Source organism: Brachycentrus maculatus, unplaced genomic scaffold, assembly GCF_059751285.1.
Source record: "Brachycentrus maculatus isolate JH-2025_06_01 unplaced genomic scaffold, ASM5975128v1 h1tg000105l, whole genome shotgun sequence".
In the NCBI taxonomy this organism is placed as follows: domain Eukaryota; kingdom Metazoa; phylum Arthropoda; class Insecta; order Trichoptera; family Brachycentridae; genus Brachycentrus; species Brachycentrus maculatus.
The window spans coordinates 2,277,982-2,305,707 of NW_028280859.1; the positions used below are offsets into that span (position 1 = coordinate 2,277,982).

Sequence of the window (27,726 nt, forward strand, 5' to 3'; positions counted from 1 at the left end):
AATACATATACAAATCCAATATAATCTGACGTTTGTTGCGCCGGTTGCCGCATTTCATCCGACAATTGGTAGAAAATAAAGCATGTATTTTGAGCGTGGTTTCTCAGATTAAGATTGTTTCACTTTGAAAAACGTTTAAATTTCATCTTACTTTTGGGCGAAACCCGTTTCAAACATGGAAAACATCAAATCTTTCTTGCACACTTGGTGTGCGAAGAAAAAACTTACCCCGAATTTCGAAGTTAGGGCCACTGGTAATTATATATTTTACAATAATCTTAACGGTTGGAAGATGAGACATTGTATATTTGTCTATATTGAGTTTATATATTCATATTTTAAGTTCATATTTTCTTATTTAGTTTTTACATTAGGTTTTTTTTATATTTTCTCATTTGTTTATTTTAAATATGCTTCTTACCTTGTGTTTTCCCATTTATTTCTTTTAAATATGCTTCTTGTGCCTATTTATCATACCTGTTGATTGTTTTTATATTTTGCCATGTATTAGTATTAGTTTTGGTTATTTAAAAAAAATCGTTTTTGTTACTTTATTATTTGTGTTCCAGTCTTGTTAACCTTAATCCATGTCCCAAAATGAGAAATAGAAATTACTCATCGGGAATATTATATGTATACAGTGAAACCTCTATCTATCATTCCTCAAATAATCGTTTTCCCGGATGTGTCGTTTATTTCTTCCATCCCGACTAAATTTCATACTAAAATAAACCGCGTCGATCGTTTTTGTATTACCATTTACCGCATTTATCGTTCGAATTAAGCTGCATATTTGATACATTTTGTCTGTTTTTTTACATTCTTTTAAATTTTTTTACATTCAACGGCAACTTATGGAATAGAAACTATCCGAAAGCTTGTGTAACCGATAGCAGGAGAGGTCGATATTGATTGAAAAGGAGCCGCTGCCTGTACCTGCATTTCCAGAAGCGTGCACACTCTTTGAAAGAAAACTTTCTACAACACACATTCAATAACCGATGCTGAATAAATACAATTTGCAAAGCCGAAAATATACTATTGACTTACTAAAATAAAACAGTTAAAAAACAAAAGTATGTTTTTAAATTCTATTCAGGTTTGTATTTTTTTTAAATAAATACATTTGCATCTTAAACATGTATTATTCTTAGAATTTTAGCCTACGAATGGTTCTGCAGATTGGGAGACGGTATCTTTACTCGGTCGTATCTATTTGCGTATTGACCTCTTAATCCCCCATTCATTGTTTTCCCGCATTCATAGTTTATTTTAATAGGTCCCTTTAAAAACGATAGATAGAGGTTTCACTGTATATGATTTATGTATGTAATATTTTTTGTAATAAATAATTTTTTTTTTTTGTTTGTTCTAGGTCCGAAGCACCGTCAAAGGTACCTCTGCGAGGTTCGCGTTGACTCTCTCTCGTACGTTGGCGTGGGCAACTCCACGACTAAGAAGGATGCTCAGGTGAACGCGTCCAGGGATTTCATCAGCTTCCTTGTGAGGGCTGGTCATGTGGCTCCCGCAGACGTGCCTGATCCGAGTATTGTTGGCCCGGCTGTCCAGGGAAATGAGTCGCAAGATTCCGGAGACGTGCAGCCAGTGTCGGCGAGGCCTGTGTTTCAGGTACTTAGGAAAAATTTCAAAGAGGCGAAGATTGTTTGCAAAGAATTATATTTTTTTATTTATTGAACGGCTAATGCCTTTAACATAATACATATCGCTCACTCCTTTCAAGAATATCATAAATAAAAAATCATCAATTTTCAGTTGTGCATGTTTTCGGAATGCCCAGAAAATGTACTATATCCCAGCAAAAGCGGCATATTTTTAACTTAATATTTACCCGCTACAGAACAGAAAGTGTTGTTTTTGCATTTTGAAGAAAATGTATTGTTTAATTAGTTTTTAAATATACAAATTTTTCAAATGGAGAAAAAACCTTCAGGTTTTACCTAAAAAGATATGTTGCACAGTAAAAAGTTCAACAAGTGGCTTGATATTTATTTTTAATACATTGTATTATATTTTTAAACTTTAAAAACGTTCTCCTGAAAAATCAAGTTTTTTTATTTATGACGTTCTTGAAAGGAGTGAGCGATATACCACATATAGATTACTGCTCAACAATATTATTTTTAGAAAATGAAGGAAATTTAAATAAATAAGAAATTATACAAAATAAAACGATAAGAAAAATAAAAAAAATAGATATAATAATAAAGAAAAAATGAGAGTTGAACTAAACTGGTTATCTATAAAAAAAGAGACTTCAATTTAATATAAAAGAGACTTCAATTTAATGTAAGTAAAACCTGAAAATTTTTTCTCCATCTGAAAAATATTTAGTATATTTAAAAAATAATTAAACAATACCTTTACTTCAAAATGCACTTTCTGTCCTGTAGCGAGTAAATATTAAGTTAAAAATATGCCGCTTTTGCTGGGATATAGTACATTTTCTGGGTATTCCGAAAACATGCACAACTGAAAATTGTCAATTTTTGATTTATGACGTTCTTGAAAGGAGTGAGCGATATGTGATACCTATATCACAATGTTAATGCTCTCAATATTCAAAATATGAAATGACGATGCTCATTTCAGGAGGGCATGGGTCCCAGCGAGATGGGCGAGGCCTACCGGGCGTACGGCGGCGACGGCAGCGGCGGGCAGCATCAGGGCCGGCCCTTCACGTACATGGACCGGCTGCAGCAGGCGCAGTGCGTGGAGGAGGCGGAGGACCTGGACGTCAACGCCGCCATCCACGGCAACTGGACCATCGAGAACGCCAAGAGCAAGCTGCACCAGTTCATGCAGTGCAGCAAGATCAACGCCGACTACTCCTACAAGGCTGTCGGGCCCGATCACACACGGTTACATTCTGCTTTTATTTATTTATTTATTTACGCCAGTAAGGGATATAATATAATATAGAATATAATATTGTACAGCAATATAATAGGACGCAAGTACATGACACAATATTATTATTATAACCCTTATCCGCACCTAACGGTGCATAGGGCACTGCATCAAATTGACGCAGTGTTATCTTGATCATTACTCACATGAAGGCAAGGTGATCACACTTGCGCTTCAGGAACCAGTCCAGGGTAATATTAAATAAATATTACAGTGTTAAATCACTAATATTTATTTTCACCCCCCCCTGGGAATTGAACCCGGGACCTCCAGCACGGTAGCTAAACATGCTGACCATTACACCACGGAGGCGGACAATATAGATAGGATAACATTAACAGAACATAGAATAAAATAGCATAACAATATCATTACAAATATGTTTTTCTTATAACAAAAAAATTCTTCTTAAAAAGTTCTTTATATCTCACCAATAGATGTCTCTAGTGAAGTCCTAATGATTCAAATACAAGGTTTCTAAATTGGTTCATATATATTGAACTTCCGAGAATTTGAGTAGTGTGGTTGTCAATAATGGGTAGAATTCGTGAATGTTACACGTGTGTAAAGAGATCACTTAAACCAGCCTATGATGGTCGTCAGCCCCGTAAATGCCCAGACCTCCATATTCTTCTTCATCTTTGATGAGATGTCAAAAAATAATATTACATATAAGTGTAGGAAAAAGAAGAAAAAAAAAAAAACTTCTTCTACAGAAGAAAAGAAAAAAATAATGCTTCTCAAGTTCCACTTGACATTGGAAAGGTTCAACATGATAATATCCATTGACAAGACCAAAAGCATGACCGTATCAAAGAGTCCAGTTAGATGCAAATTAGTTGTAAATAATAGAACTGTTGAACAGGTGATGAAATTCAAGTATCTAGAAGTTGACGTCAGTAGCTACGGTGACCTCTATGGTGAGACCCAGAAACTAATTAATAAGGCTGCAGTATTGTAGAGCGCGAGAGACGCCAAAAAAACATTACAAAAAACGAAAATTCAACAGATGTCACTATAAACCTAAAATTATACTAAAAGTGTACTAAAATTGTAAACAGATTTGGCAAGAAAAAATTATATTTGTTATAATGTGCATATTTTGCTCTTTGGCTAATAAGTTTGCCAACCAATGTTTTAGACTATTCAAATTCATACTAGATATTATTTAGAAACATAAAATTGAGTGAGTATTATGAGTTTTATGGTCCAATAGGCACTTCAATGGAAAACATGTAAATTCTGACACTGAACTTAAAGTACCTAACCGATTGAAGTGATGTACTTTCTGTATTCTTCAGTATCATTGAGTCATTCGATTCCTTCATATTAAGGTGGGGACTGACCGAAGTCATTTCATCGTAACGTGTTACGTTACGATGCTAGCATTCGTGAAGTCAGTTCAGCGTTCCGAGTGCTCCATCCATAGTCGGATGCTCGCCGCGAGCGACGTTAGTCCCCATCTTTATAATTGTGTTAAAACATACTTAGGTTTATGGGGAAAAGAATAAAAGCACTGGAGGTGTAAATTGATTCAGCTTCTATAAATAAGCAATTGTGTTTTCTTTTGATACAGAAAATTCACTTGCTGCGTTATTATAAGTATCGTGATACATGATATATTCAATATGGTTTTCTCACAAAAGATATTCTTTATCTTTGCGTAAAAATGACTTCAGTGGACTATTAACCAATGGAGCCATTTTATAGTATTGTTTCGACCGAAGCTGATTTATTTTACAACTCATTGATTTGTTTTTTTCCCCAAATCTAGGCAGTGAATTGAGTGTTCTGTGCTGAGAACCCGCTCTTTACTTTGTGGTTAGTATGCTTTATATAAATAATGGTTTTTTATTTATTGTTTCGGCATTAACTTTGTGGTAAGACATGTTACAATGATAAAAGAAAACACTTCGTTTATTACCACTTGAGTTTTATTATAGACTACATGTTTCAGAAGTTAAACTTCCATCATTCAGGTCTGTATAATAATAGTTATTATACAGACCTGAATAATGGATGTTTAACTTCTGAAACATGTAGTCTATAATAAAACTCAAGTGGTAATAAACGAAGTGTTTTCTTTAATCATTGTAAATAATGGTTTTTTAAACAGTTGTATTTATTGATTTGGCACTTATTTTGTGGTTATATCTATCCATATTATATTTAATTTACACTTTTTAAATACAGAAGAACACCTCTCATTCGCCCTCGGTTGGTCTACCACTCTCGGTGATCCGACTGTGCTTAAAGCAAACTTGTTCAATTAAAAAAAAAATATTCTAAGTATTTTTTACTATAGGCTACCTTAAGTTTTTATATGTACATATGTATTTATTTAAACTTCATGTGCAGAAAGGAAAAGTATATTGTCAGACTTATCACTAAAAAACATGTATTTCTCTTTTTCAGTAATAACAAAGGCTTTTGTTTTGGTTTATTCCAATGATTTTGATGTAGAGAACAATACATACAATTATTTTTGAATTAGAGATTATTTACAAAATTTTGAGTGCGCCCAAATATTAAAAATTTTAATGTAAATGTATTGTTAAAAATAATAAGTGGTCAAAATATAAACTGCCAAAAAAAATTTTAATCTTGTTTTTAGGCGTTTCCCAGTACATATCACTCACTCCTTTCAACAACGTCAAATATAAAAAAACTTCAGAGATTTTTCAGGAGATTGTTTTCAAAGTTTAAAAATAAATATCAAGTCACTTATTGAACTTTTTCCTGTGCAACAGATCTTTTTAGATAAAACCTGAATGTTTTTTCTGCATTTGAAAAATATTTAGTATATTCAAAAAAATAATTAAACAATACCTTTTCTTCAGAATGCAAAAACAACACTTTCCGTCCTGTAGCGGGTAAATATTAAGTTAAAAATATGCCGCTTTTGCTGGGATATAGTACATTTTCTGGGCATTCTGAAAACATGCACAATTGAAAATCGACAATTTTTGATTTATGACGTTCTTGAAAGGAGTGAGCGATATGTAAAATAATCTGTGTTCGGATCTTGCATATAAATAAAACGGCCTTTGCTAAATAAAAGCTTTTTTAATCCAATACTGTATAATTGGATTTAGAAAGAATACTGTATGATTATTCTCCGGCATACTTTATGGCACTTTACTGAATTTCCAGGAGCTTTTGTGCCGAGATGAGTCTGTACATCAAGAAGCTGGGACGCACGGTCACGGGTCGAGAGACAGCCTCCAACAAGCTGACGGCTTCCAAGTTCTGCGCGCTGTCCCTCGTCAGGCAGCTGTTCCATCTCGGAGTCATCGAGCCCTTCAGCGGGACCCTGAAGAAGGAGAAAACCAGAGACCAGATGAAACCGTACCCTGTCAAGATATCGCCGCAGTTGGAAAACGAATTGAGGGATACCCTTAATGGTAAGTTTACCATGTTTACTTGTGTTTCTTCTTCACATCATCAGTATCCTTGAACGTGTCTATCCACATCGTTATGTATGATACCTGATGTTATAATCAATTCACCACTAGGCATATGACCTTCAGGCGCAATATTGAATTGTTTTCTGAATGCACGCTGAGTTGTGAAGACCGAACGGCCGAATGAAAAGTAGGCCTCCACGGCAACCGCACGCTCCTTGTTCGTCCATAGCACGATTGACACTAAACTAATCTAAAAAAAAATAAGATCGTGTGCTTTCAAACGTGCCATAGGAACGCATTCTAGAAGTAACTGTAATTTTGTGCCTAGATTTTCAAAAAAGGTAGTAACCGCGCCCCACCCTGTATAAATTATAATCAATTACTTAATCAACCGTGTTGATCAATTGCTTAACCCTTCCCTTACGGTGCTAAAAACTTCCGCATGCACCGGTGATATGTATTTTGTACACCATATGAAAATGTGATTTAAAAATGGGAAAAATGTAAATATTCCTAAATTTTGCTTTTATTGACCATAACTGAAGTTGAAATGTATCAATTTTGTAATGTTAGCTCTGATAAGTACCTAAAAAGAGAGAAAAAAAATACAGCATAATTAGCTGCCATAGCTAGCGTAGTGATACGACTACCCTGAACGACGACTTGTGCGCAACTAAAATGTGATCATCGGTAACAGTATGAAGCTGCGTGCGCGTGTACGTAAAGTGCGGCAGGCACGCATACTCTGAGAAACGTTTATGTATTGGTGATTCTATCCCCGATTTTTTTTTACAATTATTTATTTCCATCACTGCAAAGGAATAACTTTATATTATAAAACTTTTATGTAATACGTAAAAGTATTACAGAGGAATACGAAAATTCTGAACCGGTATCAATTACAGTGAAACCCCTATTTTACATTTTTCAAGGGACCGAAAAAAAAAAACTTAAATGGAGGGAAAATGTAAACGGGGGGTATTGAAAAAAAACGTTTTAAATTTTATTTTTTACTGACAAAAAATGTAAAAACTGGAGGGAAAATGCAAATAGGTGGTATTTAAAAAAATGTACCATTTAAAATTTTATTTTTTATTAATATTGATAAAAATGTTTGAATTTATTTTTTTTTATTGAAAAAAATGTAAAAACTTGATTGGAGGAAAAATGCATAACATTTTAAATTTTATTTTGTATTAATTATTGAAAAAAAAAACCTTTTAAATTTTATTTTTATTGAAAAAATATGTAAAAACTTAATTGGAGGGAAAATGCATAACATTTGAAATTCTATTTTTTATTAATTATTGAAAAAAAAGTTTTATATTTTAGTTTTTATTGAAAAAAATGTAAAAACTTAATTGGAGGGAAAATGCTAATAGGGGGTATTGAAAAAAAACATAACATTAAAATTTTATTTTTTATTAATAAAATCATGTCATATACATGATTTTATTTTTTCAAAGTATCTTCCGAGTTTATCGTACTTGGATGTGGATATGTACATGTGTTTTGTCACCATTGGACCACATTCCATTGCACTTTTTTTAATCGAAACCCGATTTTTAATTATTGTAGCCAAAGTAGTGATTTGTAGCCCCAAATCACGCGCCGGCAAAACGCGTGAACCAACGTGTTTGTCAACGTTTTCGAGAATGTTCATTTTCTCTCGCACTGACAAAGCTTTGTTGGGACATTACTTGAGAAAATAATGTTAAAGGATTGTAATAAACTAATAAAAGAAATTTAAAAACGTAAAAACTGTGCGTAAATGATGATCGCGAATGATGTCAAAAAGAAAGAAGCATCACAAACCGAGTCAAAAACCGAATGACAGAACAAACGTCATAACATTCTAACGGTTAAAATTGAAAGATATCGACCAATCACAACGTCGCTCGCCGACCAATCGCGGCCGAAGTAATGTATCTACTGCGCAGACTCATTGTCAAGCGCGCGTAACTCGCATATTTGAAATATTTACGACGTAAATTGGGGGAAAAAAACGTAAAAACGGGTAATAAATGTATTGAAATATATCGGGACTGAAATAATAACACGCAATTGGCGGGAAAACTTTAAATCCGGGCACGTAAAATCCGGGTTTCACTGTATATTTTATATTGATATTTTCATTTTTAAAGTCATGTTGTAGTAAATACATAGAAATACAATAGATTCTAGTGAACGCAACTGAAATAAAAGGTTGCTCAAATAACAAATAGGAAGGAAAACCAAATAAAGCTGTTCCATTAATTGTATCTGTCAGCTCTGGAAGTTGAGCCGGTGTACGTGGACCCCAATGTCCCGGCGGGGGCCCCCGCGCAGACACTGCTCCGGCCGGCCGCGGTGCAGCAGATGCTAAACACGCGCCCCGAGCCGGCGGGCGTGGTGCCCTGGTCGCCCCCCGCGCCCAACTGGCACCCCTGGCTGGGCTGCAACCTGGACGAGGGCCCGCTGGCCAGCGCCACCCTGGAGGAGCTCTCCGACCAGCTCACACAGGAGCATAGGGACAAGATGCAGAACAGCACCCTGCTGGCGGTGAGGGCCCTATCTTCTTCTTCCTATAATTAATATCTAAAGCGCTAACCTTGTGATTTTCCATTTTATAATTAAAATGTAACTTTGTTTTAAAATCACTATAAATATTTAATTATAACTTAATTATAATATCTACCGGTTTTGAAGCTAATTCAATTCAATTCAATTTATTTCTTCTTCTTCTTCGTCTTCTTCTTTTTGTAGATCCTAGGGATCTGTTTGTGCCTCCGCATGTCTTGGGATGTCGACTCCCAGCTGTCTTTCCAACTTTTTAGAGGTCTGCCTGGGGGTCTGCGTCCTTCAGGGTTGCCTTGGAGGGCGATACGTGGAAGTCTGTCTTCAGACATTCTCATATTTATTTATTCCTAGATAATATACACATTACAAACTTAAATTTAAATCGTATACATTAACATAGATATAGGCAATATAAAATAGAAAATAAGCAAGAATACTATCGCTAAAGGTGTAGAAGAATCCAACTTTGGAAAACTCCTTCAGACACATGGAACAGATCAATATCCAATGAGATATTGTTCAACATAGCGGTAGCTCTTCCTACAGGCATAACCATCGGCAGGTTGGTCCTGTGTATAGGAATGTGAAACAATCTATGCCAACGCTGTCTTAGGTAACTATCGGGAATTTACAGAACAATGCTCCGGATAATTTCAGGATTATCGATCATGCCGCGCAACAACCGCTTCTTTATCAAGACTGGTTAACACTAAAACACTATCTACTAAACAATATTCTAAATATTTTGACGGTTAGGGAACGAAGCTTAGGTAGATCTCAAGTGGCTTTATTTTTTTGTTGATTGGCAGTCACGAAATTTGCCACCAAAAATACATAAATTAATAAAAATAAAAACCAATTTTTTTTTCTAAAATGTTATTATACAACCGCTCATCAAGATTTTAACTCAATGCTCTAACTGACCCAAACCAATTTCGCTTACTCAGGGGTTTTTTGTTGTTGTTGTTTTTATTTTGTATTAAAACACTCTTCTTATCATTCATCATTCACTTTGTGTAATACCACTTAAAAAGTCTACCAGTTTCAGAATAACCATTCCACCGTCAGGTCAACTGGAGTTTTTAAGTGGTATTACACAAAGTGAACGATAAATGATAAGGAGAGTATTATATTACCATACCACAAAGTTAACAACGCTTTTAATTTACTATATATTTTTTCTATTATTTCTACAGAGCAGTATCAAAGAGCGGGAAGAACTACCGGTGTTTGTGATGAGGTTCGTCATCATGGAAGCCATCAACAACAACCCTGTTATCATCATCAGGGGTAACACCGGCTGCGGAAAGACCACACAGGTAACAAAAACCATGCTTCTACGGCCAAATTGTCAATTATTTTGGTTCAGAAGAGATCTAAATAAATAGTTCCGTGCATCTCTATAAGATAAAGTGGGTTACATCACCAGATTGCGAATGTGGACAAGATATAGGGGATGCAAACCATACGTTCTTTCAGTGCCCGCTCACAACAGAGCAGGACAACTTTCTAAATAGCTTAACACGGGCAGGATTCCAACTCCCCACCCAAGTATCCACCCTTCTTTCTGAACCTAATTCTAGAATTGCGAGCATAATTTCTAAAAGCTTAACACATTTAAACTATGAAATTTTGTATTAATTGTTATTATTATTTTCTATTATTGTTTTGTTTGTAAATAAAAATAATACTTGACACTTGCAGAAACATCCTTTCACTGGGTGACTGCCAAATAAATAACTTAAAGAATTCTAATATACCTCTACGTGTTCTTGTTGTTCTCCGGTCATACTTTATTCTGAGACTGCTTGGATTTAACGTCCAACAAACGATAAATCGCAACTTAATTTTCTTTACACCCAGGTAATTTTTAGTTGACGTAATTGAATTTTTTGCTTAAAACATGGTTTTTGTATTGAAAAAAAAAATCTTTGAAATAAATATGTATATGGTTTTGAAAAGAAAACAGTTATGTAAGGTACATAAGTAGTAGAAAAAAAAATATATATACATATTCTACAAATAATAATTGTGCACGGAAACACGTCTACTATCATCTATCAACAAAAAAATGTTCCTCTCCAAGCAGAATAGCTCAGTCTCTTTTTTGGAGAGGCTCACCGCAGCTAAAATTATAAGATTGTATAAAGTAGAAATGTATAGAAATTGTATTAAATTGTATAAAAAATTTAACTTTATTATTATTTTTTTTTTAATATTTGACGCTGTGATTATTATCTTCCAGGTGTGTCAGTTCATCCTCGATGACTACATTGCGAGTGGCCAGGGGTCCTGGTGCAACATCTGCGTCACCCAGCCGAGGAGGATATCCGCTATCTCCGTAGCCGAGAGAGTGGCCAGCGAACGCTGCGAAGATCTTGGCCAATCTATCGGGTAAGCAAAAAAGTCTGTCGCGTTTGCTAGGTAAAACTAGTCTTCTTCTGCTTATTCTTCTTTGTGTAGGTCTTGTGGCCTGTTTTTAAACAGGGTTTAGCCTCCTGCAATGTCGATTCTCATCTCTTTGGTGGTCTGCCGAGGAGTTATCTACCTTGGGGTTGGCTGTACAGCGCAATGCGGGAGGAGTCTATTCTCCTCACATGGGTGGTTCTATTCTCCTCACATGCGCGTACCATTGTAGAAAATACTGTGTAGAAAAGTAAAAACCAATATATTAAAAATATTGAGTATCAAAACTTTATTTCGTGGGCATACTGGCAAAAAACGTTATTCAAAGCTTTTAGCCTGAATAAAGTACCTGCGATTAGACTTAAAGTTGAATTTACTTTTAAAACCACATATATATGCATTTCAAACTACTTAGTGTATTTTGCCAATTTTAGAATGTTGAAAACTTTATAATATGCATCATTAAGTCAAAATTCCATATTTTCAAGTAAATTATTCTCAATATTAATATTCACATCATTTACTTTGTGGTTTGTCATTTTTACTTTTTTTTTGTACAAAAATGTAAGTATATAACATCTCACCGAGATTTTTTGTCTACCAGTTTTGAAACGTACCCGTCTCTTCGTCAGGACAATCCTACAATATGACTTTATTTTCTTGGCACTCTATGGCCGCCTCTATGGCGACACTCCAGCGCTGATGAGGGTTAGTAATGAGATGATTGTATTTCTTGCAGGTATTCGGTTCGCTTCGAGTCGAATCTGCCCCGGCCGTACGCATCGGTGATGTTCTGCACGGTGGGCGTGCTGCTGCGCAAGCTGGAGGGCGGGCTGCGCGGCGTGTCGCACGTGCTGGTGGACGAGATCCACGAGCGGGACGTGAACACGGATTTCGTGCTGGTGCTGCTGCGCGACATGGTGCACACCTACCCCGACCTCAAGGTCATCCTCATGAGCGCCACCATCGACACCACGCTCTTCAGCCGCTACTTCGGGGACTGCCCCGTCATAGAAGGTACACCTGCACCCACCTACCTTGTACAGAACCTAACCTAACCTACCCCGACCTCATAAGCGCCACCATTGACATTATGCTCTTCAGCCACTGCTTTGGGGACTGCCCCATCATCGAAGGTAACCTAGAGGAAGACCAAAAAATTCATAGATGCATAGCCGTTGGTTAGCTTTTATAGCTATTGGTTTCGGGATCAGCTATTTTTGGGGCGGCATGTGGTCGCGTTCTTGTGTTCACGTGTTGGTGATCGTTTTTGTTGATGTAAAAGGAGTAGTGCACAGAATGAAAAAAAAATGATGTACTTACAGTTGGTTCCTTTATTGAAATAAATGCGATTTTATACTAAATACGGGAATCAAATAATTTACAATATATGGAGTTAAAGAAGTAAAGTTAAGATCTAAATAAAACGTCTCTTCTTGTCAACAACCCAAGCAATTCTCGTATTTTCGCGTCCTGAGTTCCAGCCTCGTCGGTCCTCTCGGCTATCTTGGGTTTTGTTGGTATCAGCGCGATCGGAACTCCTCGGTCATGCTCGTCTCGGTGTTTTGGGAACTTTTCGGATTTCTTCGGTTTTACTCGTATCGAAACGCCTCCGTACTGCTTACGTCAGCGCGACAACCCAACGGCATTGCTACAGATGCTACAGAAAGGTAACACGATTCGAAGGCATGGCCTGGGTGACATTGTCTGTGATAAAAGGACCTTTAACCTGAGGACAAAGGGAGCTGACCTCAACAGTCTGCATAGAAGATAAGTTGGCATGGAGCCAGGAAGAAGATTCTTTGTCTAATGTCTCTTATCCAAAGAGCAATACTTATAATATCTGTGTTAAATTACATTTGAAAAAAAAAACAACATTCAACAGAACAACAACAAAAAAACCTACCTTGTACAGAACCGCTCTCCCTCCCTTATTTGTCTCTTATCCTTCTGATCTGGCATTAACATATTCACTGCATTTAACACATTATTTGCGGGAAACGCTACAAGCGTTTTTTACATACTGTTGGTAGAAAGCGGGAGACGCTTATAAGCATTTTATTTTACTTTTAGTAGAGCGCGAGATGTCAAAAAATATTTTGTAGGTTGGAATTGGGGTGTGCGGTCAATCTAGGAGTAAGCCACTAAACTTGGTAATAGCTTACCGTCACATTGCTGCAGCTCCTACATTTGTGGGTATGTCTTAGTTTGTCCGTCTCCATAGTGTAATGGCCACCGTTCTGGAGGTCCCGGGTTCCATTCCCAGGGGGGGTCAATTAAATATAAGAGATTTTTCTCGCTCTGATATATATTCTATATTACCCTGGACTGGTACCTGAAGCGGAGGGCTGATCACCTTTTCTTTATGTGTTAACAATCAAGATAACACTGCGTTTATATGATGCAGTGCCATATGCACCATTGGGTGCGGATAAGGGTTTGAAGACTGAAGAAAAGATTTAGTTTGAATAGTGTAAAAATTCATAGTGTGCTTTGCTCTATACTCATTCATTCACTTCACTAGAGTCATTCCCGTTTCTTAATATAACTCCATATAAAGAAACGGAAATGACTAGTGAAGGGTCTAGTGTCCATCATCCTTTGGGACCCAGACGTGATCGTGTCCCCTTGTATTCCCAGTTCCGGGGCGTATGTACCCCGTGGAGCAGATGTTCCTGGAGGACTGCGTGGAGATGTGCCACTTCTCCCCGCCGATCGACACCCGCAAGCGCAAGTCGGGCGGCTCCCGGAACAACGATGACGACGATGCTGAGCGAGCTGCCGCCGGGCAGGAGGAAGAGGAGTTGGACCTGAACAAGGCCCCACTCGGCCCGCAGTACTCGGAGCACACCAGGAATTCCGTCGCCAGACTTAGCGAAAAAGACGTAAGCGAACTTTCTTCTCACTTTTATAATTTTGTACAAAAATATAAGTAATATTAGTAAATAACCACTATATTTTTTTGATTTTTGTTTATTTATTGATTTGGCGTTTAATTTGTAGAACTCCATTTTAATTTATGTATTAATTTTAAATCAAACACAGATTTTTTGAGTCTACTAAGTTGTATTTCATTAACAAAAACACATAAAAAATTTATTTATTTATTTTATTTATTTATTTTATTTATTTTAAACTTCATGTACAGAAAATAAAAAGTACATTGGCGGGCTTATTGCTAAAAAGCAATATCTTCCAACCGACCAAAGACGGACTAGTGATATTGATCAAAACGTTTGATACCATATATAGCCGTTTGCAATCAGTGGGCAGATAGTACTTGAACATTTAAAAAACATAAATTACAAATTGACATTTAAAAAGAAACATAAATTAACAAAAGACGATAATAAGGAGGGCAAAGGAAGAAGGGAGTTTAGGGAAGGAGGTAGAGGGAGGAGGTTTGATCAACAGTTAGGATTCTAATGACAGATAGTAATGTCTCAGACGTTTTTAAAAGTTAATACGTATTATTGTCTGATGTAATAGATTTTATCAAAAAAACTAAAAAACAATTATTAACAATTAGACAAAAAAGTATTCTAGGATTCTAATGATAAATAGGTAGAATCAGGTAGCAAGTTTAAGAAAGAGAGGAGGGGTCAGGGGAGGAGGAGATGGGCAGTTAGGGTTCTAAGGTAAGATAATGATGTTTCAGGCGTTTTTTGAAGGTTAAAATAGAAGGTGCATTTTTTACGTGTAGAGGTAGTTCATTCCAGAGTCTAGCCGTAAAATTAATATTTTGACAATTGTTTCGCCTTGTTAGGGCATTAAAAAATCTGTGTTTGATTTAAAATTAATACATAAATATAACCACGCGCCGAAATTTTTATGTCTACTGGTTTCGAGATGTACCCGTCTCTTCACCAGGACAATTACTACAATAGCATGCAAACATTACTACCCGTCACCACCATAGCACTATTCACACACTTACAACTACACAAAATGTTTATCACATGCGATTTTGGTTGACCAACATGCACTAGGGGTTGCAGAACAAACATGCATTGAGAGCCGAGGACTGACATGCACTAGGGATGTTAGTCAAAGTACGTCGGGTTTATATACTTGTAGGGTGAAAGGAGTGGGCGGATTTTGAATTGGATATTGACGAATCTTGCTTAATCAATGTTAAATCAAATAATGGACTAAAATGACCATTTCTTCTCCTTCTTCTCTAGCCTTCGGTCTTCCACTGCTGGATATAGGCCTCGTCCGTATCCTTCTATTTTTCATTTTCATATTAACCCTAAGGGCATTTGTCCACTACACAGAATTACACGGAATATAACCGTCCGGCACGTCAGTTAGCGTTTTAAAACGACGATTGGCTTGGATCAGCACGTGCTTTTGTCCATATTTTTTCAGATCGGTGCTCTTGATCGGTGGGTGAACACGTTGCGCGTAAATTCGATCACTGTCGTAGTCGCTTTCATTTTTCAAAACCGGACGGTAAAATTCCGGGTAGTGGACAATCGCCCTAACACATTTATGTACTTAGTTTTTTATATACACCCTTTGGTTACCGAAATCCGATATATCGGCTTCTTCTTCTAACCCTTATCCACACCCAATGGTGCATAGAACACTGTGTCAATACAATGCAGTGCCCTCTCAATCTCGATCGTTACTCACATGAAGGCAAGGTGATTACTTCTGCGCTTCAGGCACCAGTCCAGGGCAATTTAAATAAATATGAGAGTGTAAAATTTTCACCCCCACTGGGAATCAAACCCGGGACCTCCAGCACGGCGGTTAACCATTACACCACAGAGACGGACGTGTATAGTTAATAAAAAAAAATTATGTTAGGAATTCCTCCAGGGCTCAGATTTCCCAGACTTGCATATTCTTCTTCATATATGTTGAGATACCGCAATGTGTGTATGTCATATTATTTTATTCACAATATTATTAATATTTAAAGCATTTACTTTGTGGTTAGTCATTTTTACTTCGTCAGGATAAGAGACGGGTACGTCTCGAAACCGGTAGACGTAAAAATCTCGGTGAGTGGTTATATACTAATATTATTAACATTTTTGTACAAAAATAAATAAGTAAAAATGTAATATTATTTGTTTTACTCACCCTAGGTGAGCTTTGAGCTGATCGAGGCTCTACTGAAGCACATCAAGGGCACCGGCATCCCCGGGGCCGTGCTGGTGTTCCTGCCCGGCTGGAGCCTGATCTTCTCGCTCATGAGACACCTGCAGAACCACCCCGAGTTCGGCAAGTCGGACTACGAGATCCTGCCGCTGCACTCGCAGCTGCCCCGCGAGGACCAGAGGAAGGTGTTCAACGTGCCGCCCCCGCACGTCACCAAGGTAACTGCCGACACTGTCATCAATCAATAACCGCTATCTCAGAGGTCATTTATTGACAATATTTTAGGTGTGTCCAAATAAAAGAAGTATGTATTTATATATGTATTGGATATATCAGTTTAGTCATAGACAATCCGTAATCATTAATAATAATAAGCAATAAAATGTATTTTATTTGGTACCTACATAGATAAAACTAAACTCTCGGCATACGCTTTTTCAAAATCGTCTCTTATCGTATTTGGATTAGATTGGACAGTACGTGCGTATTTTCTGCTTTCAAAATTCCAAATACATGAAATATAATCACTCTCCGGTACCATAATATTTTGTAGGATTATCTTATATATCGGTTTATTTATAACTAACTAAGTAACTAACCATCACGCTGCTTCTCCGCAGGGGTAGGCAGAGAGAATCGAACGCCACAACTCTCTGTCTTTGCAAACATTCTTCGCCTCTTCTATATTCATGCATCTCCTCATACATACCCGAGGATTATAACGACTCCTGACCAAATACTTGTTCACAAATCTGGATTATCTCCAATTATAGGAGTTAGTTTTCATATTATTTTTTGGCATCTCATCAAAGATGAAGAAGAATATGGAAGTCTGGGCATTTACGGGGCTGACGACCGTCATAGGCTGGTTTAAGTGATCACTGTACACACGTGTAACATTCACCAATTCTACCCATTATTGACAACCACACTACTCAAATTCTTGGAAGTTCTATATATATGAACCAATTCAGAAACATTGTTCTTGAATGACTAGACACATATATTGGTGAGATGAAAATAATGGTCGTCAGCCCCGTAAATGCCCAGACTTTTATAGTCTTCTTCATCTTTGATGAGATGTAAAAAATAATATGTCATTCATTGACATTAAACGCCACGGGCGTTTGTGCACTACATGGAATTACATGGAATTGTACCGTCCGGCACGTCAGTTAGCATATAAAACGGATAATTGGCTTGGATTGGCTTGTGCTTTTGTCCATCTTTCTTCGGATCGGTGCTCTTGATCAGTGCGTGAACACGTTGCGCATAAATTCGATCACACTAAACTGTCGTGGTCGCTTTCATTTTTCAAAACCGGACTGCCGGACGGTAAAATTCCGTTTACATAGTGCACAAGCGGCTTACCTCCTTCACATCCAACCCCAGGAAGAACCAAACCGAGTTGTGAAGAAATGGATTGGCCTTCCTGAGAAAGTGATTGGTGCAAGTTCAGTTAACGCATTCAAAAACTGTCAACTGTCAAATTGACAGTCTGTAGATGCAATGTTGCCAGTTCAAAAACCAAACCTCTATAATATAATATATAATATAATAATAAAATAACAATTGTTTCCGCATATATTTTGTTTGACCGGTGAAATGATTTATCAAACAAATGCATTCATAGTTTTTTCATCATCACAAAAGTGATAGCGAAAACTAATTCAGTTTTTTTATCACATGTCGATGAAAACATCTGTAGTTTTCTAAACTTATACTTATAACCCTTATCCGCACCCAATGGTGCATAGGGCACTGCATCGAATTGACGCAGTGTTATCTTGATAATTACTTACATGAAGGCAAGGTGATCACTCTTGCGCTTCAGGAACCAGTCCAGAGTAATATTAAATAAATATTACAGTGCAAAATCACTAATATTTATTTACACCCCCCTTTGGGAATCGAACCCGGGACCTCCAGCACGGTAGCTAAACACGCTGACCATTAGACCACAGAGGCGGAGGCAGAGGCGGTTTTCTAAACTAGTCGTGCGTAATGAAATAAAACTCAATAAGTGATATGATACAAGTATTTAATTTTGAAAATAATCTAAGTACTATTGTGTCATTCTAAAAATATTCCCGATTAATCGGTGGTCTGTAATTTGTTTTGATTGCAGGTGATTCTGTCGACCAATCTGGCGGAGACCTCCATCACCATCAACGACGTGGTGTTCGTGATCGACTCCTGCAAGGCTCGCATGAAGCTCTTCACCTCGCACAACAACATGACCAGCTACGCCACCGTGTGGGCCAGCAAAACCAATCTGGAACAGGTATGACATGCTAATCTTTATTCACTCAAATTTCCTTTTTTTTCAATGACAACTTATTAAAAATCCCCCTGGAATATCATTGCTGGATAGAAAGTTTTTCTTAACGTCTTTTAAATACTGTTAGACAGTGAAGACTTATAAGCGTTCTACATATTTGCTTACTTTTGATACAGCGCGAAACGATAGCAAATGAATAGTATTTTACAACACAAATATATTATTTGGTCAAATAATAAAAAACTAACTAACTAACCATCACGCCGCTTCCCCGCAGGGGTAGGCAGAGAGAATAGAGCGCCACACCACTCTGTCCTTGCAAACATTCTTCGCCTCTTCCACATTCATGCATCTCCTCATACATACCCGCCGATTGTTACGACTCCTAACCTGACCACTTTCAAGTATTTGGCATACCTGATCGTGCCATGTTTTTCTCGGTCTTCCTCTGAGGATTCGGACCTCACATACTAATAAAAGAGTTTCTGCTCAATAAAAAGCTTCTTTTCATCTCACCAATAGATGTCTCTAGTGAAGTTCTAGTGATTCAAGAACAATGTTTAGAAATTGGTTTATTTATATAGAACTTCCAAGAATTTGAGTTGTGTGGTTGTCAATAATGGGTAAAATTGGTGAATGTTACACGTGTATAAAGTAATCACTTAAACCAGCCTATTACGGTCGTCAGTCCCGTAAATGCCCAGACTTTCATATTCTTCTTCATCTTTGATGAGATGTCAAAAAATAATATGAACAGTATTTTATTTAACTACGTATCCCAATACATATTAATATCCCTTTGAATTTAAAGGTATCGTAAGGTACATGAAGTTTTCAACAAGACATCGCTCACTCCTTTCAAGAACATCATAAATCAAAAATCGACAATTTTCAGTTGTGCATGTTTTCGGAATGCCCAGAAAATGTACTGTATCCCAGCAAAAGCGGCATATTTTTAACTTCATATTTACTTGCTACAGGGCAGAAAGTGTTGTTTTTTAATTTTGAAGAAAAGGTATTGTTTAATATTTTTTTTTTAAATACTAAATATTTTTCAAATGGAGAAAAAACATTCAGGTTTTACCTAAAAAGATCTGTTGCACAGTAAAAAGTTCAATAAGTGGCTTGATATTTATTTTCAATATATTTTATTACATTTTTAAACTTTAAAAACGATCTCCTGAAAAATCAAGTTTTTTGATTTGTGACGTTGTTGAAAGGAGTGAGCGACATGTAGATTAGAGTTTGTTAAAATGTCTTTTAGGATTTTTATTGAACTGATTTATCAGTTTTGGAGATTTGAATATCTGGATTGGATTGTGCTCTTTCTGTTCCAGCGTAAGGGGCGTGCCGGTCGCGTGCGGCCCGGTTTCTGCTACACGCTGTGCTCCAAGGCCAGATTCGGTCGCCTGGATGAGCACCAGACTCCCGAGATGTTCAGGACTCCTCTGCACGAACTGGCGCTCAGGTGAGCTTCCTATAGCGCTAATTCAGGGATGGCAAACCTTTTTTGTAAATTTGATTTTTTTTAATAAAAAATTCAAGTCACACATAGGTTGAGTAATTCAAACTAAGGCTTACAAATATCATTAACTTTAAAATCTACAAGAAGCGACATTTTACTTAAAATAAAGTTTGTGTGTCGCCGTCATATGACGCTGTCAAAGAAAATCCATGAAATAAAACATCTGTAATTTTGAAATGAAACTTTACCGGTATAAATATTTTTTCATTAAAGAAAATATGTTGCTTATAGCATTGACTATTACAAAAAAATTATAAAATGTAAAAAAACAAATTGGAAAAAAAAACTCACTCCCAGATACAGAGTGAAAGAAATGACATGTCGCTGGCAGACAAAAAATTTATGTCCTGTTATATAAGTATGTAAAATTCGCAGTACCACCGACTGTTTGTGCTTTTTATCACAAACAGTATTTTTAAACATTTAACAATTTGAAATTATGAAAATGAAAGATGGATAATTTTCTATTATATTATTTTTGAGATTACTGAAAATGTGGAGTAAGTAACTCTTAAAACACTAAAGTTATCAAACCAAAATTCATATAAGGGGGATTTCAATTTCCCTGTTCGAGCCGGCTAGGTTAAATGTGATTGGAAAGCTGTCTGCGGGAAATTTGGTGTGAAGATGGTAAACTGTAAAATTTCAGCATCAAGCTTCTCCGTCTGGGAGCGGTCGGGCAGTTCCTCAGCAAGGCTCCGGAGCCGCCGCCGCTAGATGCCGTCATCGAGGCGGAAGCCGTCCTCAGGGACCTTCGCTGCCTCGACTCCGCCGACCACCTCACCCCGCTGGGGAAGATCCTGGCTAAGCTGCCCATAGGTAACGCTAATGTTTACTAGACATCGCTCGCCTCGTGAACCTCACACGCCACTCTGCCTATCAGATTGTTCAACTTATTCCACAAAGACTATTTGTTAGATGTTAGTTACCTAAGTTTGTGTAGATTTAAAATTTTGCTTAGATTATTTATTAAAGAGACAGATTTTAGCTCCTTTTTCTTGTAGTACACGCTTGCTAACTTTTTACTTTTTCATATTTTTTATGTTTTTGAGTTTTTAATTTTATTTAATTAAATAATAAAAATAATTTTTGTTTTCTGATAGTCAAGTATTTTTTGTATTGTATATTAACACTATTATTCTAGTTCTACTTATAATATCTATACCCTTTTACCCTTTACTATGACTAAATTATATTGTATACCCACACACAGGCCATGCCTTTGTGTGATCTTTTTTTATATTTATATTTATATTTTATTCACATTTTTTGTATTTGAATTTATGTCATGTAATGCAAAAGAATTTAAAATAAAGAAAAGAAAAGATTCTTATGCAGCACCGTGTCAATAGCGGAAGATGCCAAAATTACTTACTACTCACTTACAAACTCGGTCAGTTCTCATGCTTTTAGTGAGAGCCATTGAAATGCATGAAAAATGGAAAATAATATTAATATGTGGAAAATCATTATTATTAACATATTAGGAAAGAACGTAAGGCTAAACTAAGGATAATTAAAAAGATTTTAAAAAAAGTTGGGTAATATATCCAAAATTAAACAAGGTTTATTGGATTGAATTCTACATTTATTTATGTATATGTTAATACGTGGCGCGTTTCGTCTTATTAAGACATTATCAAACACTCTAATAAGACAAAACGTGTCACGTATTAACATATACATAAATAAATGTATAATTCAATCCAATAACCTTGTTTAATTTTGGAAATACATATTACCCAACAATTCAATATGGAATTCTACCAACCGTCTGCAGACACAATAAATAAATAAAAAAGTTCTTTAACACCTGTTGCCGAGCGGTTTTTTCATCAATCCAGACCCTAATTAGTATACTTTTTAGGGTGGTATACTAATCACAAGTAATCGCAAACCAAATTCCGATCTGTGCAGTATTTTTTGACTTCTTTCGCGCTCTACCAACAGTATGTAAAAGACGCTTTTAAGCATTTCCCGCAAATAATGTGTTAAGGTGGTATGGACATGTGGAGCCAATGGAAAACTAGGGAACGACCGAGAAAGTATATTTGGCAAATGTAAATAGAACGGAATGAGGATGATGAAAAAAGATCAGATCAATCATAGCCTAAAATCTGGTCATCTGAAAAATCTACATGACTGGAGCGCATGTATGACTAGATGTATGGATGCGAAAGAAGCTAGGAGTGTAAATTGGGACAGAGGAGTGTGGCATTCTATCCTTTCTGCCCACCCCTGCAGAGAAATGACAAGATGGTAGTAGTAGTAGTAGATAATTTGGTATATAAAAAAATAATTGTTCTCATGTCGATATAAATCTCAAATCTAGAAACTCATCTGAATATAATATTCAGCTAAACAAGGCCGTTTATCATGGAATTAGCGTGAATTTTTATATTTTTCTGCAAAAGTCAGAAACATAAAATTTTGTACTAAATACACATTTTGCTACTAACAACAAAATGGAATTATATGAGTTTTTGTTATAGCCTTACCGAAAATCTAATATGGTTATTGTCTTGTGGATTAGAGCCGCGCCTGGGGAAGATGATGGTGCTGGGCGCCGTGCTGATGTGCGGCGACGCGCTGGCCACCATGGCCGCCAACAGCAGCACCTTCCCGGAGATCTTCACCCTGGACCAGGGCCGGCGCCGCCTCTCCTTCCACCAGCGCGCCCTCGGCGGCGACCGCTGCTCCGACTACGTGGCCATGCTGGTGGCCTTCCAGGTACACATGCCAGCCATCCTCCACACCTGGGCTTGCCAGAATTCTGAAATTTTGTGGGTATTCAAGGGTACACGCCCTAGATCAGGGATAGCGAACCTTTTTGAGACTGAGTACCAAAAATATTTTCAGTAAAATAATATCGCGTGCCACATACCATGGAAATAAAAATGCATCAAATGTTTGTGTAACTTAAATTTTGAATATAAACAAAGCATCCAATACTTTGAAAAAAAATAATTAAGTAGGTATTTATATAAGCAAAAATAGACTTAATCAAAAAAATATAGAACCCTTAAAACTTTATTATTAGTGAGATTTTATTACAAATAAAATCACTTCTGAGGACTAGGACGTTGCGCGAAGTATTAAATAATGCGATCTATTTATGCATGAATGTCGTCATATCCTTCATTTCCGTCGTTTGCAAAACTATAGATGAACGAAGAAAATACACTTGGCTATTTAAATATGTTTTGAATTTTTTTATTCTTTTTCTAAAACTTTTTAGAATTTTTTGTAAAATCACTTATATTTTTTTCTCTACATTCGCATGCCATGCAAAATCGTCTTGCGTGCCGCCTATGGCAGGCGTGCCATAAGTTCGCCATCCCTGCCCTAGAGGGTTTATTGTTATTGCTCCGATTAGGAACCTGAACCAGGAGTGATAATAAATGGCTCCATGGCAAAAAACGTCATCCGATCCCGGCGGCATCCGTCTAGTTAACTGCCGGTCAGATTTTATTGCTTAGGGTCGAAAATAATGTTTTTTTTTTTACCAGTTTTAAGATTTTTTTGCAATATTTTTTCTTGTTATACCTGAGAAGAAGCTCGTTATAACCGTGTATAATTGTATGGAGAAAATCACAAACCAAAATGTCAACAAATGTTTCCTCGTTATATCCGAGATCTCGCTATATCCGTGCTCGTAATAACCGAGTTTGGCTGTATTTGCAGATGTGGGAGCGGGAGAGGGAGAAGGGCGAGGACGCGGAGGTGCGGTTCTGCGACTGGAAGGGCCTGCAGCTGCCCACCATGCGCGTGACGGCGGAGGCCAAGTTCCAGCTGCGCTCCATCCTGCTGATGGCCGGCTTCCCCGAGGAAAGCTTCGCCACGCGGCCGTGGGACGCGCGCGGGCCCGACCCGCGCCTGGACCAGGTCATGGCGCTCATGTGCATGGGGCTCTACCCCAACGTGTGCTACCACCAGGGCAAGAGGAAGGTAGGAAAACTTTCCATACAAATATTTTTTTTTTAAACCAGCCATTTTATGATATATATATTTCTTCATCTTCTTCTTTGTGTTAGCCTTCTGTCCCCCACTGCTGGATATAGGCCTTTTCCGTATCCTTCCATTTTATATTATTTTTTGACATCTCAACATAGATGAATATGAAGAAGTCTGGGCATTTACGGGGCTTATGACCGTCATAGACTGGTTTAAGTGATCACTTTAAACACGTGTAACATTCACCAATCCTACCCATGTTTGACAACCACTGTACTCAAATTCTTGGAAGTTCTGTATATATGATCCAATTTTGAAACATTGTTCTTGAATCACTAGAACTTCACCAAAGACATCTATTGGTGAGATGAAAAGAAGCTTTTTATTGATCAGAAACTCTTTTATTAGTATGCGAGGTCCGAATCCTGGATTATAATCACACACATGAGAAACGCCAGAAAATATCATTTTCATTTTTATTATTTAAGCTTATAATTTAAATTTGTTTGTGAATAAATTATCTGGTCTGGTTGTCAATAATGGGTTGAATTGGTGAATGTTACAGGTGTGTAAAGTGATCACTTAAACCAGCCTATGACGGTTGTCAGTCCCTTAAATGCCCAGACTTCTATATTCTTTTCCATCTTTGATGAGATGTCAAAAAAATAATTAATATAAAGTGTTCGCTTAAGAAGATGCTCAGACTTTCATCTTCTTCCATAGATGTTTCATATGAAATTGAGACACCTTTAAAATACAAGAATCACAGAACTTGTCCACATATACTTTACTCTTTCCATACCAGTCCCTTGGGTTCTCGAGACGGTATAAAGATTGAATTTGTTTGACGTTCCCAGGTGCTGACTACAGAGAGCAAGGCCGCCCTGATGCACAAGACCTCGGTCAACTGCACCAACATGGAGCAGAAGTTCCCCTCTCCTTTCTTCGTGTTCGGGGAGAAGGTCCGAACTCGGGCTGTCAGCTGCAAGCAGACTAGTATGGTGGCTCCCCTGCATCTTCTGCTGTTTGGCTCCAGAAAGGTACTAAACAAACCTAAGAAACTATATTTTTTTAATTAAACACTAGTATGGTGGCTCCCCTGCATCTTCTGCTGTTTGGCTCCAGAAAGGTACTAAACAAACCTTAGAAACTATATTTTTTTAATTAAACACTTGTATGGTGGCTCCCCTGCATCTTCTGCTGTTTGGCTCCAGAAAGGTACTAAACAAACCCAAGAAACTATATTTTTTTTAATTAAACACTTGTATGGTGGCTCCCCTGCATCTTCTGCTGTTTGGCTCCAGAAAGGTACTAAACAAACCTAAGAAACTATATTTTTTTTAATTAAACACTTGTATGGTGGCTCCCCTGCATCTTCTGCTCTTTGGCTCCAGAAAGGTATGAAATGAACCTAATAATTTTTTTTTTTAAATTAACTACTACTACTATCATCACGCCGTTTCCCCCGCAGGGGTAGGCAGAGAGGATGGAACGCCACACTCTTCTACGTACACTCCTCGCCTCCTTCACATCCGTACATCTAGTCATACATGCCCTCCGATTACGCAGACTTTTGACTCTGCCAGATTTTAGGTTCTGATTGATCTGATCGTGCCAAATCTTTTTCGGTCGTCCTCGTTCTGTTTTCCCTCTCACATTCGCCACATATATTTTCTTAGTCATGCTCTCGTTATCCATTCGCTCCACATGTCCATACCACCGCAAAGAAATCTTCCTAATCTTTTCAATTATTCTTCGTTCAGCCTTACATTCCTTTCTTATATCTTCGTTTTTAATTTTGTCATACAATGATTTTCCACACATTCGTCTGAGGGAGCGCATTTCAACAGCGTTCACTCTGCTTCCATCCTTCCTTTGTCAGTTCCATGTTTCGCTTTCATACATTAGTGTCGGTACCAGCACGCCGTTGTGAACCACTAGCTTGGCTTCCATGGACATATTCTTTAATTAAACACTAGTTATATATTTAATCTATGTTGCGATGTCAAAATGTTAAAACGAATTAACCCTATCCCAAGGTTTTCCTACTACCACGGGACAAGGTGCCACCTTATAGAGATAATCCCCCATGCTCGCCATAACTTGTTGTTTACTTTTGTGAAGGTGGAGTACCAAGACGGAATGGTGATCCTCGATAACTGGATCAACTTTGAAATGGATCCTTCCCAAGCAGCTGCTATAGTGGCCCTCAGACCGGCCATCGAAGTGCTGGTGGACAAGGCAGCGCAATCTCCGGAATCTGTGCTGGAACCAGATCCTATTGACATCAAGGTCAGTTCAATAAACGCATCACTATCCATACTCCATAGTGCTTAGGGCAGTTCATCGTTTCAACTTGGTGCTATCCCATACGGTATTTTCAATTCAATTCAATTTATTCAATAATTAATATCGTAGCCGTGAGAAAGTGACCAACTAACATAACGTAGAATGTTCAAGAGGGCCATTTAAATCACTTTTGCTTGGCAAGAAAATAAACATCAATGCAGTTAGTCATTTTAAACAAGTCAATATATTATACTTCCAAGATTATAATCCTTTGGGATTTTTTTAGGGCAATATTAAGCTAGTGGGATATCAAATAGTCGATGACCATTTATTTTGATCTTGAAGGTTTCGCGTGCTTACTTATTTGATTTGTATTTTGCGCAGGTATTGGATGTCCTCAAAAAGCTGTGTCTGATGAATTCCGGCGATTTTGGAATACACCGAGATGTCTCCGAAATGAAGTACTTTGACAGCAAGCGACCGAAGTTCTCCAGCTCGGGAGGGTTCGGGGGAAGCGGCGGGTTCGGGGGGGGCGGCGGGTTCGGGAGGGGCGGCGGAATGGGGGGCGGCGGCGGATTCGGGAATAACCGAGGGGGCGGATTCGGGAACAACAACAGGGGCAGCGGCATGGGCAGCAACCGCGGCTTCGGGGGCAGCCGAGGCAACTACGGGGGCTACGGTAGCAACCGCGGCGGGTACGGCGGCAACCAAGGCGGTTATGGTAGCTACCGTGGCGGTTACGGCGGCAACCGAGGCGGTTATAGGGGAGGCGGCAATAACCAAAGCAATACCGCAGACTATAGTGAATATTAATTGATCAATTTAATCTATCCAATTATTTCAAGTATTCTTAATTTATTTTGGTATATATTGAAAACCTGCCAGAAATATTTTGTTCATCATTCCGAAGACAGGATATTGTTTTCATGGTGTATTTTTATTATTTAAGTTTAAGTGTAATTTTTCGTGATCTGATCGTGTGATCAAATAAAAATAAATTAAAAACGATAGTAATTTTATTTTTCCATAAATATTTCAAATACGCAATGCGTTGAAAAAAAAGGATACATAGTTAAGTCATCAACCCATCCTGACAATTATAAAGGTATCTCAATTTGAGATTTAGCGTCTATTGTTTTTTTTTTCATACAAAAGAAAATGGAAGTCTTGAAGAGCTTAGGGTGAAAGACATTACTGCTGTATTGGAAAAGAAAAATAGGTAAGAAAAGAAGAATATCAGCAATGGATACGGTATGAGGTTGCAT

The 27,726-nt window shown here is 37.4% G+C and overlaps 1 protein-coding gene across 2 annotated transcripts; it reads left to right on the plus strand.

Moving 5' to 3' along the window:
• Window positions 1-27,471, plus strand: mle (dosage compensation regulator mle). Of its 2 annotated transcripts, XM_088258970.1 has the most exons (18): window positions 1-254; window positions 1,376-1,629; window positions 2,611-2,879; window positions 6,082-6,332; window positions 8,605-8,876; window positions 10,091-10,213; window positions 11,140-11,288; window positions 12,040-12,317; window positions 13,941-14,185; window positions 16,400-16,630; window positions 18,541-18,696; window positions 20,031-20,161; window positions 20,868-21,037; window positions 22,752-22,948; window positions 23,903-24,166; window positions 25,030-25,212; window positions 26,297-26,464; window positions 26,846-27,471. In XM_088258970.1, exons 1-18 carry the CDS (start codon window positions 176-178, stop codon window positions 27,272-27,274), a joined length of 3,849 nt encoding a protein of 1,282 aa, XP_088115096.1. In that variant the 5' UTR covers window positions 1-175; the 3' UTR covers window positions 27,275-27,471. The 2 variants fall into 2 exon arrangements, with proteins under 2 accessions (XP_088115096.1, XP_088115097.1); XM_088258971.1 differs by lacking the exons at window positions 1-254; window positions 1,376-1,629 and adding an exon at window positions 4,703-4,749 and having other exon boundaries at window positions 2,826-2,879.
• The last annotated feature ends 255 nt before the right edge of the window (window positions 27,472-27,726 follow it).